General features: G+C 48.8%; 2 protein-coding genes across 5 annotated transcripts in view; both read left to right on the top strand.

Moving 5' to 3' along the window:
* Window positions 1-1,907, top strand: part of Map3k14 (mitogen-activated protein kinase kinase kinase 14) — a 41,959-nt gene extending 40,052 nt beyond the window's left edge. For 3 of the 4 annotated variants that reach the window (XM_026408262.2, XM_026408263.2, XM_026408265.2), the window contains 3 exons: window positions 217-361; window positions 1,214-1,314; window positions 1,597-1,907. In XM_026408262.2, coding sequence (XP_026264047.2) covers window positions 217-361; window positions 1,214-1,314; window positions 1,597-1,761 — 411 coding nt within the window. In that variant the 3' untranslated portion in view covers window positions 1,762-1,907. Of the gene's footprint in view, window positions 1-216; window positions 362-1,086; window positions 1,164-1,213; window positions 1,315-1,596 lie in introns of those variants that run through there. The other variant, XM_026408264.2, reaches the window with a different exon arrangement.
* Window positions 1,908-12,258: 10,351 nt separating this feature from the next.
* On the top strand, window positions 12,259-15,228 carry Spata32 (spermatogenesis associated 32). Its single transcript, XM_077801281.1, has 6 exons — window positions 12,259-12,271; window positions 12,478-12,532; window positions 13,326-13,386; window positions 13,655-14,067; window positions 14,101-14,574; window positions 15,144-15,228. Exons 1-6 carry the CDS (start codon window positions 12,259-12,261, stop codon window positions 15,226-15,228), a joined length of 1,101 nt encoding a protein of 366 aa, XP_077657407.1.
* Window positions 15,229-16,440: the final 1,212 nt, after the last annotated feature.

Raw genomic sequence — 16,440 nt, 5'->3', positions numbered from 1 at the left:
CTATGATGCAAGTGGTGGGCAAGAGAGGATGACGGGAGAGCAGGGAAGTTGGCTTTGGTCCCCTGTAGACCTACACCTTACCCTCCTTCAGACTAGGACATGATAGCTCCTCATCTCCCCAGAGGGTCCAGGCCACTTTTGTCCCAAAAGAGACAAAGACAAGAGATAGTTCTCTGAACTCAGGGCCCTGAATCTGTGCCCAATCCTGTGTTTCAGAACCCATCAAAGGCCTCTCAGAGCTCTCGGGACACCCTGAGTTCCGGTGTACACTCATGGGGCAGCCAGGCGGAAGCTGGAAGCTCCAGCTGCAACATGGTGCTGGCCCGCGGGCGGCCCACCGACACCCCGAGCTACTTCAATGGTAGGTCCCCTTTTCACCTGCTCAGCAGCCCCACAGCAGCCGAGCTACCTGGGGCTAGGGAGTCACATAGGGTTTCATGTCCCCTTCCCCGGGCACCCTGAACATGAGGTCCTTGGCAAGGACCCTAATCATCCACAAGCCTTTCCTGGTGGGACAATGAAATGTCATTGTCCTCTTATTGGCTGCTGATGGAGTCCCAGAAGGTCCTCTGGCTTGGGGAGGGGAGCAGACTCTCCTGGCTTGGAGTCCAGAAGCTGAGTAGTTAATGTGTTCTGAGGGAAAAAGAAGGAAATAGGATCCATGGGCATTTTAACCAAGAAGTCAGCGATGAGTCCACTGGACTCTTCTCCAGGGATTTGAGGTCAGAGGATAAGAAAGACAATGTATAATTTTCAAGCTTGGTTGCATGGAGTGGTGGCTGGGCTTCATCAGCCTACAGCTGTGGCCGGTGTGATTCGTGGCAGCAGGTCCCCCCTGCCTGGGCCAAAGGCCATCTCAGCTCAGGAAGCAATCTGTGTTGCCCGCAATCTAATTGAAGAGTCTTTGTGTTCAGTTCCTTTCTGTTCTGCATCCAAGTTGGAGTGCTGCTTCCCCCTGGGAGCCAACCTCAGCTCTTAGCAATGTGCAGGCTAAATTCCAGGTGTTGGTGGCCACTGAGAGTTAAAGCAGTTGTGTACTAGGAGGGCCACTCCAACCTAAATTTCATCTCTGCCACTTGATCACAGCTGGACCTGCTCCCCTCTACAGAGAGCAGAGTGACTTCTAACAAAAGGTTCCCCCGTCCCCTGCCTGTCCCTGCTCCCTGGGAAGCCAACAGCTGCCCTCCTGACTGTCACCTTGCCTGCCATCTAGGTGTGAAAGTCCAAATACAGTCTCTCAATGGTGAACAGCTGCACATACGGGAGTTCCACCGGGTCAAGGTGGGAGACATCGCAACGGGCATCAGCAGCCAGGTAAGGGGGTTACACACCTAGAGGCAGAGTCCCCACTCTCCAGGAAGAAGGCTTTTAAATAAATAGAAATGGCACACTCAAGAAAAGTTGGACGTGGCTTCAGATGTCTCAGTGATTGAGGAGCCAGGTGGGATTCGTCTGGTTCTCCAGAATGAGAGGCTGCCTGTTCAGCTGGAGGAAGATGTCTCCCAGGGTGGTTGGGGACCCCATCAGTTTGACACTTCTAGGTGACTTCTGAGCCTTGTGCCACTGTCTCAATCCATTGGTTTGTTCCACCCCTAGATCCCAGCTGCAGCCTTCAGCTTGGTGACCAAAGACGGGCAGCCTGTTCGCTATGACATGGAGGTGCCCGACTCGGGCATCGATCTGCAGTGCACCCTGGCCCCTGATGGCAGCTTTGCCTGGAGCTGGAGGGTCAAGCATGGCCGGCTAGAGAATCGGCCCTAGCCCTGCCTTCCACAGCTAGCTCCAGTCCACCTGGAGCAACCTTTCTTCTGGGTGCTCAATGCCACCCTGAAACACGATCCAGCCTGTTCCTAGGGATCTGCTGTCCCCTGACTCAGTAGTGGGTCCAGGGGCTGGCAGCAGCAAAGTGGGGGCAAAAACACCAGCCCTCCTGGACTTCTCACCTGAGTCCTGCCACCTCTGCCAAGAAAATGCTCCAGTCATCTCAGGAGACAGAGGAAGGAAGGCAGGAGGACTCTTCCCTTGGGAACCAAGAGGGTCTTCTCTGCATTGCTTCACACGAGTTGGCCTGACCCATTTGGATCAGTGACCACTTGCTGGCAATCAGAAGAAAGCAACTTCCGGCCAGGGGCAGGAGAAGCAAGAGAGCCCTGGGCCCCTTGGCCCCAGGCAAGTGTGAGAGTGTGAGGGCCCATGCCCAGGTCATCTAGGACCAGAGCAGCAGGTGTTCCTGCCCTTGCATTAGTGGGGGCTTCTGACCTCTTGCCTGGCCTTCCTGGCTGCAGACCCCCTTTGGGATAGAGGAGGAAGAAATGCCCAGCACTGGGAAGGAAGCCTCCTTGGTAGAACACACCACCTTTGTAGGTTGTCACAGCTCAGCTCCTAAGACAAACTCTGGTTCAGCCAAGAACCAAAGAAGGTATTGCAGTGAAGTGGTTCTCAGCCCTTAGGCACAAGCACGTGTCCCTTTGCTGCTCCCCAGAAGAGCAGGCCCCGTGCCCTGCCACAGACTGGCTGACACTTAGTTCCCTTGTCTAGACAAGTGAAGATCGAACATGAGACCCACGTGAAAGGAAAGGTCTGCAGTTGGGGCACCGCATAGGGGCTGTTCCCCAGCCACACTGCCAACATCCAGTACACTTGCCCTGCCCAGCCCCTGGTCCCAGGGCACTGCCAGATACACTTTGCACTCCGTTGACCTCAAGCACTTTCCTGGCTGCCTTCCAGGAGGGCAGTGGCTCTACACGGACACAAGCAGACCAGGGTATGGATGAAGGGACTCAGTCTTGACTGTCCATGTGCATTTGATTCCATGTGCATTTGTCCATGTGCATTTAAGGTGAGCACTCCCTACCCACGGCCCCTGCTCAGCCTCTTATTTGCGGGGAGCTGCTCGAGACTCATGTAGCATTAAATCAACTGTGAATTGTTACAGGGAGGGGCATAAGATCCCTCCTCAGAAGCAGCTCATCCCCCACCCAGCCAATGTGGCCTTTGTCCAGCTGTTAGCATGGTGCCAGACTGCTCCAGGGAGAGCTGGCCCCAGTACACGAAGAACCAAGCCCCTCCGAGCTGCAGTGTTGGCTTAGAGAGAACTCTGTGAATAATAAAGTTTGGGGTGATGACATCATTTAAGCCACGGGTGTCTCTTTTTTTCCTGCCTGCTCTCTGGACCCCGTGATCTCTGGACTATCCATTCAGACCAGTTAGGCAAGATGCCCTGCCCATGGTAGAAAGGAAATCCCTGAGGAAATTGCAGGGCCAAGCAGGGGAGGGAGAAGACACCAGACCTGCACACTTTGCCGAGGCGGTCAGCCCAGTACCTCCCAAAGGCAACTAGGGGTGGGATGTTAGGCATTGACCAGGCACGGAGAAGTGGGTGCATGTCACATGCCTCAGCTCATCCCTCCTGTCCCTGAGGCTTGGCATCCACTGAACTGAACTGAGTGTGGGCCGGGGCTCTTCCCACTTCCAGCTGCTCATGAGCATCTGCATGGGGGTGGAGGGTGACTTTGCCTGAATGAGTTCCTTGGACACAGAGCAGGGTCTGGCTGAGGACCAATGTGGCAGGGACAGAGGATACCTTGAATGATCTGGCTCCACACCCCCAATAGCTGTGCACAGTGAAGGTGCATTGCACACCTATGCAGCTTGAGTTGATTCATCGGTTCTGGAGGGATCTAGACCCACGGAAGGGCAGCGTCTGGTGCCCAGAGCGGTGCTGAGTCCAGTCTAGCAGCCTCCCGCTTACCACACCCTCCCTCTGTGTGATCTGCCAGAGCGCAGTTCCCGTGCCTAAGGAGTCGCGGCGGGAACGTCACAGAAGGGGCGACATCACAGGCGCCAGCGCCCCCAGTATTTCCAGTGCCCCCACATCCCCCCCGCACCAAAGAGCGCACTGGAGGCGGAGGGGCAGCAGCCACCAGTCCGCTCCCCGCCTCCCAGACAGAGCCTCGGTCAGCATGGGGCTGACAGGTGGGAGCGCCGGGCAGGGTGGGCGCCTAGGGCGGCGGGGCGAGCGCGGGCGGGGGAGGGAAGCGAGCGGGAGGGGGCTGCACAGAACGTGCCTGGGGCGCGCGAAAGGAAGGTGGACCCGCCAAAGCCTTATGACACCCCTTACTCCACCCGAGGCCTCAGCACCCCTAATGAGGTGCACGGCTGCGCACTTGCTCCTCTTGAGCTGAATTCAGGGTGTTCTTGGAAGGGAGCTGGACCCACGGAAAGGGTAGTCGCCGTGTGTCCAGGAAACGACTCACGAATTATTCCTAACTGCAGATACTCCCCCAAACTCACGTCCAACTCCTTGGTTGATGCTTGGAACTTTACAGGAAGGAGCAGTCGATTTTCAACCAGTATTTATTGGTCACCTTTTCCACTTGAGGACTCAGATCGCAACTGAAATTAGGACTTTCTTCTTGGAAGAAAGACTTGAGCCAGTATTAAACATGTGCCAGAGAGCAGCTCTCTCCGTTCCCAAAATCCATGGTTAAGGAATTTTCACAGGCACCATAAATCACTCCTGTGACATTTATTGCACCCCTTCCAAGACTCTTGTGCCAGGCCCTGAAAAGTGGATTGACTCAACAAAGTTGAGATGTAGGTGGGACAGCTTGGTTTGTCAGAGAAGATGACACTGGGTAGAGTTGGGCTTTCAGGCATGTTTAAGATTTTTCTGGGAGAGGGTTTTCCAAATATAATAGCATGTGCAAAAGCACTGGGGCACAAAAGAGCCTGCCATACTCTGGGTTAACTTGACCTTGAGGCAAGGGACAGGAAGCAGGATGCCAAAAAATTAAAAGAAGAAAAAAAAAATGAAGAAGGCAGAGGTCAGACCACACAAGCTCTCTGAGGCCACAGTGGAGTCTGGTGTGACTGGAGGCAGGTGTTATGTAGCTGACTCTCAGGGATCAGTGAGAAGCCCAGATTGAAGGAGAACATGGTTGCAGTGTTTCCACTAAAGGCTTGAAGAGATTTCAAATAGCACGATGAGAATCATCCCAGGGTTCAGAGCAAGCAAGGCTTGCCTTCAGGTTATGTGCTGTTCTTTATCGCTGTGCAACCTCATGGGAGTTTTCTCATCTCTGAGAGGACAGTCATAGCCACCGTGCATAAGGAAGCTGTGAAGTCAACGTGTGCAAAGCACTCAGCTCAAGCACCAGCAGGAAGTCAGTGCTAGGCTTGTGTTGGCTGTGGCATTGGGAGGCAAGGAGAGAAACAGTGGAGATGGAAAAGGAAGGTCAGGAGCTACAGAAGTGTGGGGGAGTCACAGGTGACAGAGGTTTCTAAATTCGGGCAAAGGATGAATCAGGAGAGGAAAAGGGAGTTATCAAGAGAGGAAAGCCTGGAAAAGAAAGAGGGTGTGTCGGGCATGCAGAATAGCACTGGCCACACGAAGTCTGGCCTTGCAGCGTGTGAACTTGAGACAAGAAAAGCAGGATCACCTGCAGGTTTGGCAGAGGAAGAGGGATGAAGAATTCGGATTTTTTTGCAAAGACGTTTGCTGAGTATCTACCTTGTGCCAGGCTCCATGCCGAGGAGAAGAGACTCCAAGTGAGCAACCTGCACATCCTGCCAAGGAAACCAAGGAGGGTGAGCAGGAGACCATGTGCTCAGATAGAGGTCTGCAGGGATGGACCTGGGGCGACTAGCGAAGCAGCCTCTAACCTGGCATGATGGAGAGCCCTCCAGTCATCACAATAAGATATCAGGATGGCAGAGGGAGAAGACAGCACCCTCTCCTGTGGGCAATGTCTTGGATGCAGTGAATTTGAGGTCAGGAACAATGAATCTGAGGTCAGACACAAATGACTAGAGTTTGGGTGAAATGTAAATAAGAATCAGATGGGAGCATCTGCTATGTTTCACAGGCTTGAAAGCAGCCTGGGCACAAGGACTTGCTCATCACTGTATCCTCAGCCCCCAGTACATGCCTGGCCTAGAGCAGGCACTCAACATATTCTTTCAACTTTATCAAAGACATGTGCAGGTGTCTCAAGGGTACTGAAGAGCTTATTCAGTGACGAAAAACAAGGATCTCTACATCCTCAGGTCAACTCCTGGAAGCCACTGCAGTTGTTCCATTTGAACCATTTTTCTGCCTAATTACCTTTTTATCTCTGCAAGTTCACAAGCTCATTCTTCACTTATCAGTTCTTTGCTGATGTAAAGGTACCAGGCAGCCTCCCAGTCCTCCCAACATCAATTGCTTTAGATCTGCTGATTCCTATAAACTGAATATACTCATATTATTATTTTTGTAAACTTTAGACAGTATTTTTTTGAGAGATAAAGAGAAAGAGAGAGAATTTGTATGTGGTGCTGAGGATTGAACCCAGCACCCCACCCATGCCAGATGAGCGCATTACGACTTGAGCCACATCCCCAGCCCAAGACAGTATCTTTTGATACTCCACAAAGTAAGAAATTTTTAGAGCTCCTTCGTTCTCTTTAGCTTTTCTCTCTGCCTTCTATCTCCCCGAAACTCTAACCTGCACTTTTGGTGTCTGAATATTGAGACAATATCATTGTCCCATAACCACAGTCACGTTTTCCAAATATTTTCTAGATATTGAGTCTAAAAATTGAAAGTTAATGAACAAGATTGTTTTATTGTAACTTCTTTTCATTGCAAAAACCAGGGGAAAAAGGTATCATGATTACCTTTTCTTTCTTTTTTTTTTAATACCTTTATTCAATTTATTCATTTGTATGTGGTGCTGAGGATTAAACCCAGGGCCTCACATGTGCTAGACAAGCTATAGCCCAGCCCCTACCTTTTCTTTCTTACCCAGCTCTTTGTTTTTCCTGGAAGTTCGTATTGCCTTTTTCTTATACCCTTTGGTTTTATCATAGTGTTAGTTTCTCCTCAACTGCCATGTCTGGTCAACTATTCGGTCAGGTTTTCTTTTTCAGATCTACTATCTAGAACTCTCTGCTGCACCAAGCTGAACTGATTGTTGGCCTCTATCCAGTAGATATCTGGGACTTGGCTACTTTGCTGGGATGGACATGTTATTTCCTTCTAGACTTTCTTGTTGTACATATTCATTTTGCTTTAATACATATTCAAATAATTTTCTAAAAAAGAGAAGGTAAATTTTCTGGGTTTTTTGTATCTGAAATGACAGTTTGGCTGGATATAAAATTCATTTTCCTCCGAATTTAAAGGCAAGTTAGTTACAATAAAACCACTGTTGATAAGTCTGCTACCAGTATGAGTTTCCTCTGTTTGTAGGTTACTGGGTTTTCCTCTTTAGAAGCACTTAGGAGTTGTTTGTTACTGATGTAATGTACTTTCACAGCAAGGATGTTTTGACATCTGTCAAGATGGCATTCAGTGAACTCTTTTAAACTAGGGCATCCTTCCGTTTTATTCTTGGGCTCAGGGAGATTTTGATTTTTCTTCTCTTGTGTTTGCTATTGTTTGTTGTTGTGTTTTACTTTGGGGGCTATTGGGGAATGAACCCAGGGCCTCGAGCACATTAAGTAAGCCCTCTACCACTGAGCTACGTCCCCAGCCCTCTGTGTTCTCTATTCTTGATCTCCTTTCTAGAATTCAGAAATGGATCTCCTATGATCCTTTTCTTTCATGTTATCTTACATTTTGATTCCACCTCTGGGGATATTCTCTGTTTTAATTTTCTAAACCTATTTGCCAAAGCTATTTCCTTCTATAATTTTCGTAACATCTTGTTCTTATTTTTGATGTAAAATGTATTAAATGGAGTCATTCATTCTTGAATCTCTAAAAAATGTTTAGTTGCTCTTTGAGCTCTTTCTATTTCTCAGATTACCTCTGGTACTCTAGGATCATCTTTTCTCTTGATCTGCTACTGACATGTGTTTGGTAATACTTGGTTGTCCATGTTCAAGAGTAGAATAATTAAAAAGCTGATGGAGACCCTTGTGACTCTAGGACCTAGTTCCTGGCAGACAGCACTTTAAGATGACCAGGCAGGAACCAAACACATCAGTGGGGACCACTGCCTGCCAGAATGTGGAAGTCCTTCCTGGTGGTGGTCATGTGGCTGCCACGGGTACAGCACTTACAGTGGGGAAGGAGCACATTCAGCCCATGGCTCTGTCCTTTCTAGTTTCTCTGAGTTGGCCCCCCCGGGACTCACCTGGACAGGTGGGCTCATCCTCCTCCTACTTGCTCTTTCTCCTCAGCTGGAGTTACTTCTGACTCCACCTCTTCATCAGGTGCCAATCCTCCGCTATCCACATTCTAAAGACATAATGGACCCTCTGATGTGCTTGTAGGTCCCCCTCGTGTGCTTACTCATTGCAAACAAATTTATACTACTGTCATTTTTTTAAATATTTAAAATATTAAATACCAGGCTAAGAGGAAATGAAGGTGTGTTGTAGATTTGTAGAGCAGTATACTACCCTTTGAACCTAGGATAAATTAAAAAAGTATTTTATAAATCCTAAAGTAACAGAGTTGTAGCTCATAAAAGTCTACAGAAAAAAAAAAGTCAACAGGAAAGATAAAATGGAATCGAAAAAAATATATGCTACAAAAGAAAGCTCGGGAGACTGAGGCAGGAGGAATTCAAAGCCACCTCAGCAAAAGCAAGGCACCAAGCAATTTAGTGAGACCTTGTCTCTAAATAAAATAGAAAATAGGGCTGGGGATGTGGCCCAGAGGTTGAGTGCCCCTGAGTTCAATCCCCAGTTCCAAAAAAAAAAAAAAAATTAAAACAACAACAAAATACATGTAAACCTACACATTTTATATCAAAGATAGAAAATTATAAAATCTGGGACTGGAGTTGTGACTTAGCAGTAGAGTGCACACCTAGTGCATGTAAGGTGCCGAGTTCGATCCTCAGCACCACATATGAATAAATAAAAAATAAAGGTATTGTGTCCACCTACAACTAAAAAAAATTTTTTAAAGAAAATTATAAAATCTGTTCTGCATATAAAAAAAGAAGACATAAAAAAGGAAAAGAGAACAAAAGCAATAGATTTAATAATAGACAATAGATTTAAGCCCCAGAAGCAGACTGGGTGTCAGCATAGTGGTGAAGCATGTGCTTAGCACGTGCAATACCCTGAGGTCAATCCTCGGCATCACTGGGGGGAAAAAAAAAGTGGGGGAATAACTATACTAAATGTTTATGTACCTAATATTAGAGCTTCAAAATACAGAGAGAAAAAAAATACAACTGCCAAGAGAAAGAAACAAATCCACAATTATAGTTAAAAAATTTCAACACTCCCCTTTCAAAAATTGATAGAGGGCTGGGGTTGTGGCTCAGTGGTAGAGCACTTGCCTAGCATGTGTGAGGCCCTGGGTTCAATCCTCAGCACCACATAAAAATAAATAAATAAAATAAAGTTTTAGGATCATTGACAAATAAATATGTATATAAATATATATACATGTATATGTATATGTGTATATATATTAAAAAATTAATAGAGAGAGTAGACACAAAATCAACAAAGATATAGAAGACTTGAACAATACTACCTATGAACATGACCTAATTGACATTTATAGAATATTCCACCCAACAATAGCCAAATACACACTAAGTTTACAACAAAGATCATATTCTGGGCTGTTAAAAAATTTAATAAATTTAAAAGGATTCAAGTCATATTTGGTATGTTCTCTGGCCACAATAAAATTAAAATAAAAACCAATAGCAAAAAGATAACTGGAAAACACTCAAATATTTGAAAAATAGTAAGTACACTTCTGAATAACTCATGTGTCAAGGAAAGAATCAAATTGGAAATTAGAAAGTATTATGAACTGAACAAAAATGAACACATAACACCAAGAATTGTGGCATGCAGCTAAAGTTACAGCAATAAACTCCAATGTTAGAAAAGAGGAAAGTCCTCAAATCTGTATGTCAGTTTTTGTCTCACAAAGGAGATTGGGGCAAATGAAGCCCAAAGTAAGCAAAAGAATAAAGAGCTAAGTGACAATCAATGAAAAAAAAAAGCAGAAAACAGAAGAAACCAGTGAAACCAAAAGATGGTCCTTTGGGATCCACAAAATTAATAAATCCCCAGCCAAGAAGAAAGAGAACCAAAGTTATCTGAAATGAAAGGGATGATATCATTACAGATTCTACCTATGTGCAATGGATAACTCATGCAAATGAAATTGACAACTTAGATAAAATGGGCAATTCCTTACAAGACAAAAATTTTGGAAGCTCACTCAAGAAGAAACAGTCATGCATAGTGGCACATGTCATAATCCCAGGGACTTGTGAGGCTGACGCAAGAGGATAGAAAGTTTGAGGCCAGCCTCAGCAACCTAACAGGACCCTGTCTCAAAATAAGAAAAGCTCGTGTTGTAGCTCAGTAGTAGAGCTCCCCTGGGTTAAATTCTCAGTATCATAAGAAAAAAAGAAACAGATATTCTGGAGATGGATGGTGCCAATGGTTGCACAATAGTGTGTACGCACCTTGATGGCCCTTGACTATATAAATGGTTAAAATAAGGGGGTGTATAGGATGCACTTAGCATGCACTGGGGCTTTGTTCAGTCCCCAGCACACACACATACACACACACTATTAGACATATTTTACCACAATGAAAAGAAAACATAGGCAAAACACACTGCATGTAGCTTTTAAAACATGTAATTCACAATCATACTGTAAGGAAGCTCCAGGCCCAAGTTCATAAGCTTCACTTGTGAATGCTACCAACATTAGGGAAGAAATAATACCAATTATTTGCACAAACTCTTCCAGAAAACCAAAGAGCAAATACTTCCAAGGCATTTTATGAGGCCAGAATCACTCTAATATCAAATATCATTCTAATATCTAATATCAAAACTCATCATAAGAAAGGAAAATTAGTCACCAATATACCTTGTGGAAAAAAAAAAAAACTTTTTTTTTTTTTTGTACTAGGGATTGAATCCAGAATCACTTCACCACTAAGCCACATTACCAGCCCTTTTTATTTTTTATTTTGAGACAGGGTCTTGTTAAGTTACTTAGGGCCTTGCTAAGTTGCTGAAGCTGTCCTCAAACTTGGGAGACTCCTGTCTGTACCCAGTTTTAATGTATTTCTGTACACTGGCAACAATTGGAAATTGGGATTATTTTATAGACCATAGGCTGTTACTTGAATCCTCAATAGAACATCCTTAAGTCAGGCACAGAGGTCTCAAGTGGAGTCAACCTCAGACTTTTTTCCAGTCCCCACACTCCATAATCATTTCCCCCTTGTCCATACCTAGTTGCTACTTATGGAAGGGTTGAGGCTGTGGGTGTTGGTCAAATTGCCCAGGGAAACTGTAAAGCAAGTGAAGGAAGGCTGTCCACTCAGAGGCTGCAGAGGAGCCAGGCTTGGGCCAGGGGGAGCTGGAGATGGAGCAGCAGACTTGTGGAGGAAGCCAGGGGAGCTGTGGTCAAGGAAGTAGAACTGGCCGTTGGGGTCCTGCCCATGGAGATACCCTCAAAGCCTTACCACTCAGTTACTACAAGATCTCCAGGCCCAGGCGGAAGCACAGAGATCCCAAACCAACCCCTGGATCAGACCTGCAAGGACCACTGCTCTCCAGTCTACATCTCCAAGAAGAGACCACAGCACATTCTCATGTTCTTCTTAGCCAGAACCAGGACTGTCACTTCCTGCCCCAGCCCAGGTTCATGGGGACCCGCTGTGCCTGATGCATGATTGCCCCCGTCACCCCCGAATCACTCTGCCATGAACTCTTATCCTCTACCCTGGGGAGCAGAGAATGGGACAACCAGGTGTCATCATCCCAGGGGAAGATAAAGAGCAGCTTCTGCACTAGAAGATACAGTCTCCAGGGAGGGGCCTGGTATGGGGACCAGTCCTGGGAGTCACTCAGCCTCCTCTGCAGAGGGTGATCGTAACTCACAAATCACCAGTGAGGGAGGTGCTGGCATTGCCTCAGATCAAGCCCCTGAAGTTAGGGTACTGGCCTGGGTGGGGATGGATGGGCTGGGGGAGGACAGCAAGCAGCAGAGGAGCAGAAATAGAGGGAGAAGAGGAAGGTCCACCTGGGGCGTGGTGGCCCCTACAGTTACAGGCTCCTGTAGAGGACAGCAATGTGGGCAGAGAGAGAGAGTTTCTTAAGACTTTGTTCAAGTCCAGCTGTGGAACCAGAGGCAAATGAGCCCCTCTAATATTTGGCACAGTGAGATGACAGCACTGGGGCAGAGGAAGCGCTCCATCAGCGGAAGGGAAGACTCTGGATCTTGTGGCTGGGGTGATGGAGGTGGGATAGGCGGGGCCAGGATGACGAGTGGAGGCAAGCTGATATGGAGGACAGGACTGGTGATGTGGCAAGGGGACAGAGAGGAGGGATGAGCTGGAAGAGGGGATGGCAGGCAGGCTGAGGTGAGGCAGTGGGGAGGGGGAGGCGGCTGGACAGCACCACTAGCCCTGACTCCAGGATCCCTCAAGGACTGTGCCTCACCCTGCAGCTCCCCACCCTGATCTCCTTCTCCCTGCCAGGTGCTAATGGATTTCCCTGCTGTGGCAAGGGGGCAGTGGACATCGTGGAGATACCGTGAGAACCAGTCTCCCCCCTCCTACCCTTGCCCCCTGAATCCATGTGGCCCCCCACCACACCTAGAATTTCCCTCCGTTTGGCCCATTTCTAAAGTCTTCCCAAGATCAGTATCCAGGCCAAAAGTCTGGAGGTGGGGGTGTCTACCATTCCTCTTCTCTCTCTGCCTTCAGTCCCTGACACTGGAGGAAGGCTGAGGGTGATGGGGCACAGCGGGGATATGGATAGGGCCTGACTACTGAGAGAGGCCTTGCCTGTTCAGGACAGAGCTGTCAGGAGGGGGGTGGGCAGGTGCCTAAGGAAGAATCAGGGATAACAATAGCCAAGCACGGAGGGCAAGGGTCAAGAGCAACAGAGAGAAACTTCCCATCCACACACATCTCTGGTCTCCAGACCTGCAAAGCTGGGAATGGGCAGGTGGGTGGACATTGCTTTGGGCTTTCCCCTCGGTAGGAAGCCCTTTTTCTGAGCTTTGGTTCTCAAAGCAAGATATGTGGGCTCACCTATGATGCTCCATAAAAATGAAGATTCCCTGTGTCTCCTCCAACTCACCCAATCCCACTGTGGGGATAACAGATTAGTTGGCAAACCTCCTAGGAATTTTCTAAACTCACTGGAACTTAAGAATATCATGCTCTTTGTGGGAGCGGGGACACTGAGGAGTGGGTCAGTTAGTGAGGTCATCTTACCAGCCCCTGTATAAGACAAGAGGTCTTGAGAGTCTCAGAGATCCCTTTTCCCCTGAGCCAACCTGGAGGATCCCTATCACCCACTCTGACTTCTTTTGTCTTAGGGATGACTTCAACTCCCCACGGCCCCATCCCCGATTAGCAGAAGAGGAAGAAGACCTAGAGGTGAGAGTGACAAGGTCCCCCCATATGGGGAGTTGGTAGGCAAGGAGCAGAGTCTTTGAGGACCACCTTTCCTAAATCCCCACCAACCCTTATCCTTGACAGTTCTGGGACCTTAGTACCAGACTGGTGTGGCAGCTCACACCCCCCACACACCCCCATCACCCACCCACACTGTCTCCTGCCCCAGGCAGGTCTTTGGTGCCAGGAAGGACCTTGCAGGCAGGGACACCCAGCTTTGCCTCCTTAGCTTTTAGTTGAAATCTTTCAGGTGGAGGACGAATTGCTAGAGCAAGAGCCTCGGCCCAGAGCAAATGTGGATTCGCACCTGGACTCAGTCCCAGATCTGGAAGACAACTCAGATGTAGACATCCCAGAGAGGGGGCCTGAAGCTAAGTCACACAATGACCCCTATTGGGAGATGAGCTCTCTGGATTTTGGCTGCGAACACACCGAGCAGCAATATTACACAATAGAGACCCTCCATCCCTACACAGAGGAGATACCAAGGACCTTCTCGGGTTGGTCGATAGGCTCCAACTCCAGCCTCCAGAGTGTCCCAAGGAAAGAACTGACATGCCCTGAGCAACGCTCCATCCGCGTACAGACTTCCAAGCACCTCTTCTGGGCAAATAAGCTCATCCAAGCATCAGAGCACAGCCTGCAACAGGCAATAAATAGGCAGTCCAAAGAAAGAGACACAGAGAAGACCCCCAGCCACCCAAAGCAGGAGTCCAACCCCAAAAACACACTGTGCCCTGAGAATATGCTCCAGATCTCCAGGGCCCTGACATTTCGCCAAGTCACAACCTCCCAGCCACTATCAAGCCCTTGTCTGTCAACCTCCAGCCTCCCGCCATCCATCGGCCTGGAAGAGCTGATCAATTTCGCATCTTCCTTGGCCGTAGCCTCCAACGACATGGAGTTGCCCAGTTTAGAACAAATGATCAAAGCTCCATCCCGGAAGTCTGCGGCACCTTCTAAAGAGCCTGTGAAACCTTGTACAGAGCCTCTGCAGCCTCAGAATCCACCCAAAGCCAAGGAGCCAGAGAAAGTTCCAGAACAGGAAAAACAGAGCTTCCCTTCTTACCTAGACTTCAAACCTGGGATCAAGAGAGCCACCATTGAGGGGGAAGTGAAGTTCCTTCCGACACAGGACATCCCCGCCACGCTGCAGGAATGCAAGGAAGAGTGAGTAGACTGGGTACAACTCCCCTAAGGGCCACAACTGTGGGGCCTCATTGCTTGCCCAGCTGGGCAGGGGTAAAGAACAGCGGAATGGGGGCGCTGAGCAGGGCCACTTGCAGCTCAGTGAAGCCTCAACCTCAGTGACCTCATAAAGGCTACTGGAAACGAAGTTCCGGTGGACTGAGGTGAAGTGCCAAGGCCAGGGCCGAAGGAGGCTTGGGGACCATGGAGGGTGAGCTCTCCCAGTCTAGAGCGGGGACCTGGGCTCAAAGTGGGAAGGGTCAATGCGGTATTAGAAAGTGGAACTACTCTGCTGGTGTCTGCCCTGCAGAGAGTGCTGTCTGGAGCCCTGGGCAAGGACACTGTGTGGAGGGACAGTGAGGGGACAAGGCTGTGTAGTGGTCCTTGCCTCTGGTAATGGAGGGACACAGACCAGAACATCAGTTGCCCAGCCACATGCAGCAGAAGGCCCCTGACCCCAGGACCTCCTCCCTTGGACAGGTCCTGGGCCTGCCCCTCCTTTGTCACCCTCTCTCTGGGACCCCAGTGACACTGTCTCTTTTGTGTTGCAGCTCGGTGCCGGGAACCAAGAAAGGGAATCCATTATTCCTGAAAATCCATTTTAAGCTGTCATCCCCTTCCACCCCAGAGAAATGACTAGACAAAACCAGTAAAGCCTCCAGTGCTGATCCCTCGCTCAGACTTTTTGTGCAAATGCTCCTGGACCAATGAGCTCACCTGGCTGCCATAGCCTAGTCTCAATTTTTTAGGGATGACACCCCCATATTTTTAGTTGTCCCCAGCCCCATCAACTCCCTGAGGGCTCCGTCATCCTGTTCCTGGCCATCCATCTCACCCTGCTCACTCCCCAGGGATAGTTCCACTTCACTCCCCTTAGCCAGACTTCAAGGCCACCTAGAAAGACTTATCTGACTTCAGGAGGCTTCAGAGTCCTCTCTGAGGCTTCCGATTCTTAGGCTTGAAGCCAGGGGCACATTGGGATCATCTGAGGAGGGGTAACCCATGGGGGGTGGGACTGGGCAGGGAGAAAGGGAGTGTGGAGGGAGTTCTTCCGGTCTCTCCTCGGGGGAAGACCTGCATGGAAAAGGGATGGTGCCTGGGGGCTTGAAAGGAGCCAAGAGACTGGTCCTCCAGGGGACCACAGCATTGAGCGGGAGGTCCCTCAAATATCAAACGATGCATACCCATATGCAACCCAGACATGCACACACACCATAGCCTAGCACTCACACTGCACATCCATGCACACACAGAATAAGCCACGCGGATGCACATGCACACACATCCTGTGACTTTCACATGTACAAAACATGCACACAAATGCCCAAAGTTCCCCGTGTCTGGGGTCAGGCTTTGGAGGCCCAGGGGGGGTGAGCAATGCATGGAAGCTTCTGGCAGAGGCAAGATGGATGCAAAGGAAGGAAGGGAATTTGGAGTTAGGGGTGGACATGGGTGTGGAGAGGGAAGTCTGCAGGAGAGAGGAGGAGCACCCTGAGCCCTGATCAGCCTCTGACCCCCCACTCTGGATGTCAGGCCCTCTGCCAAGGGAAAGCCCAGCTTTGCACATCTTCAAGAGCCTGGCAGGTGTTGAGGAGGGAGGAGGGAGGAGTCCAGGGAGACAGATTTAGAAGAAGGGAGTAGTTGAGAATGGGTGCAGCCAGAAGGAGAAGGGGGCCAGAGGCTGGAAGAAGGGACCAAGCAATGATGAAAAGGTAAAGTGTCCCAGGTGAAGCTAGACCCAAATTGTCATTAGGCTCTCAGGACTCATCTTTCTGGAGTATTTTGAGTTTTGTTTTTTGAAAAACAAATTTTATTTTTACAGCAGTTTTTAGGGGTACTGCAAAATTG

This window comes from Urocitellus parryii, chromosome 7 (assembly GCF_045843805.1).
Source record: "Urocitellus parryii isolate mUroPar1 chromosome 7, mUroPar1.hap1, whole genome shotgun sequence".
Taxonomy (NCBI): domain Eukaryota; kingdom Metazoa; phylum Chordata; class Mammalia; order Rodentia; family Sciuridae; genus Urocitellus; species Urocitellus parryii.
Note: the sequence above shows the minus strand (reverse complement) of the source record. Positions and strands in the feature narration are given on the sequence as shown.

Excerpts from the sequence above, each read along its gene's own strand:
- Spata32 (XM_077801281.1), top strand. Across the intron at positions 12,533-13,325 it reads GTGGACATCGTGGAGATACC|GGATGACTTCAACTCCCCAC; the intron begins GTGAGAACCAGT and ends CTTTTGTCTTAG. Across the intron at positions 13,387-13,654 it reads AAGAGGAAGAAGACCTAGAG|GTGGAGGACGAATTGCTAGA; the intron begins GTGAGAGTGACA and ends GAAATCTTTCAG.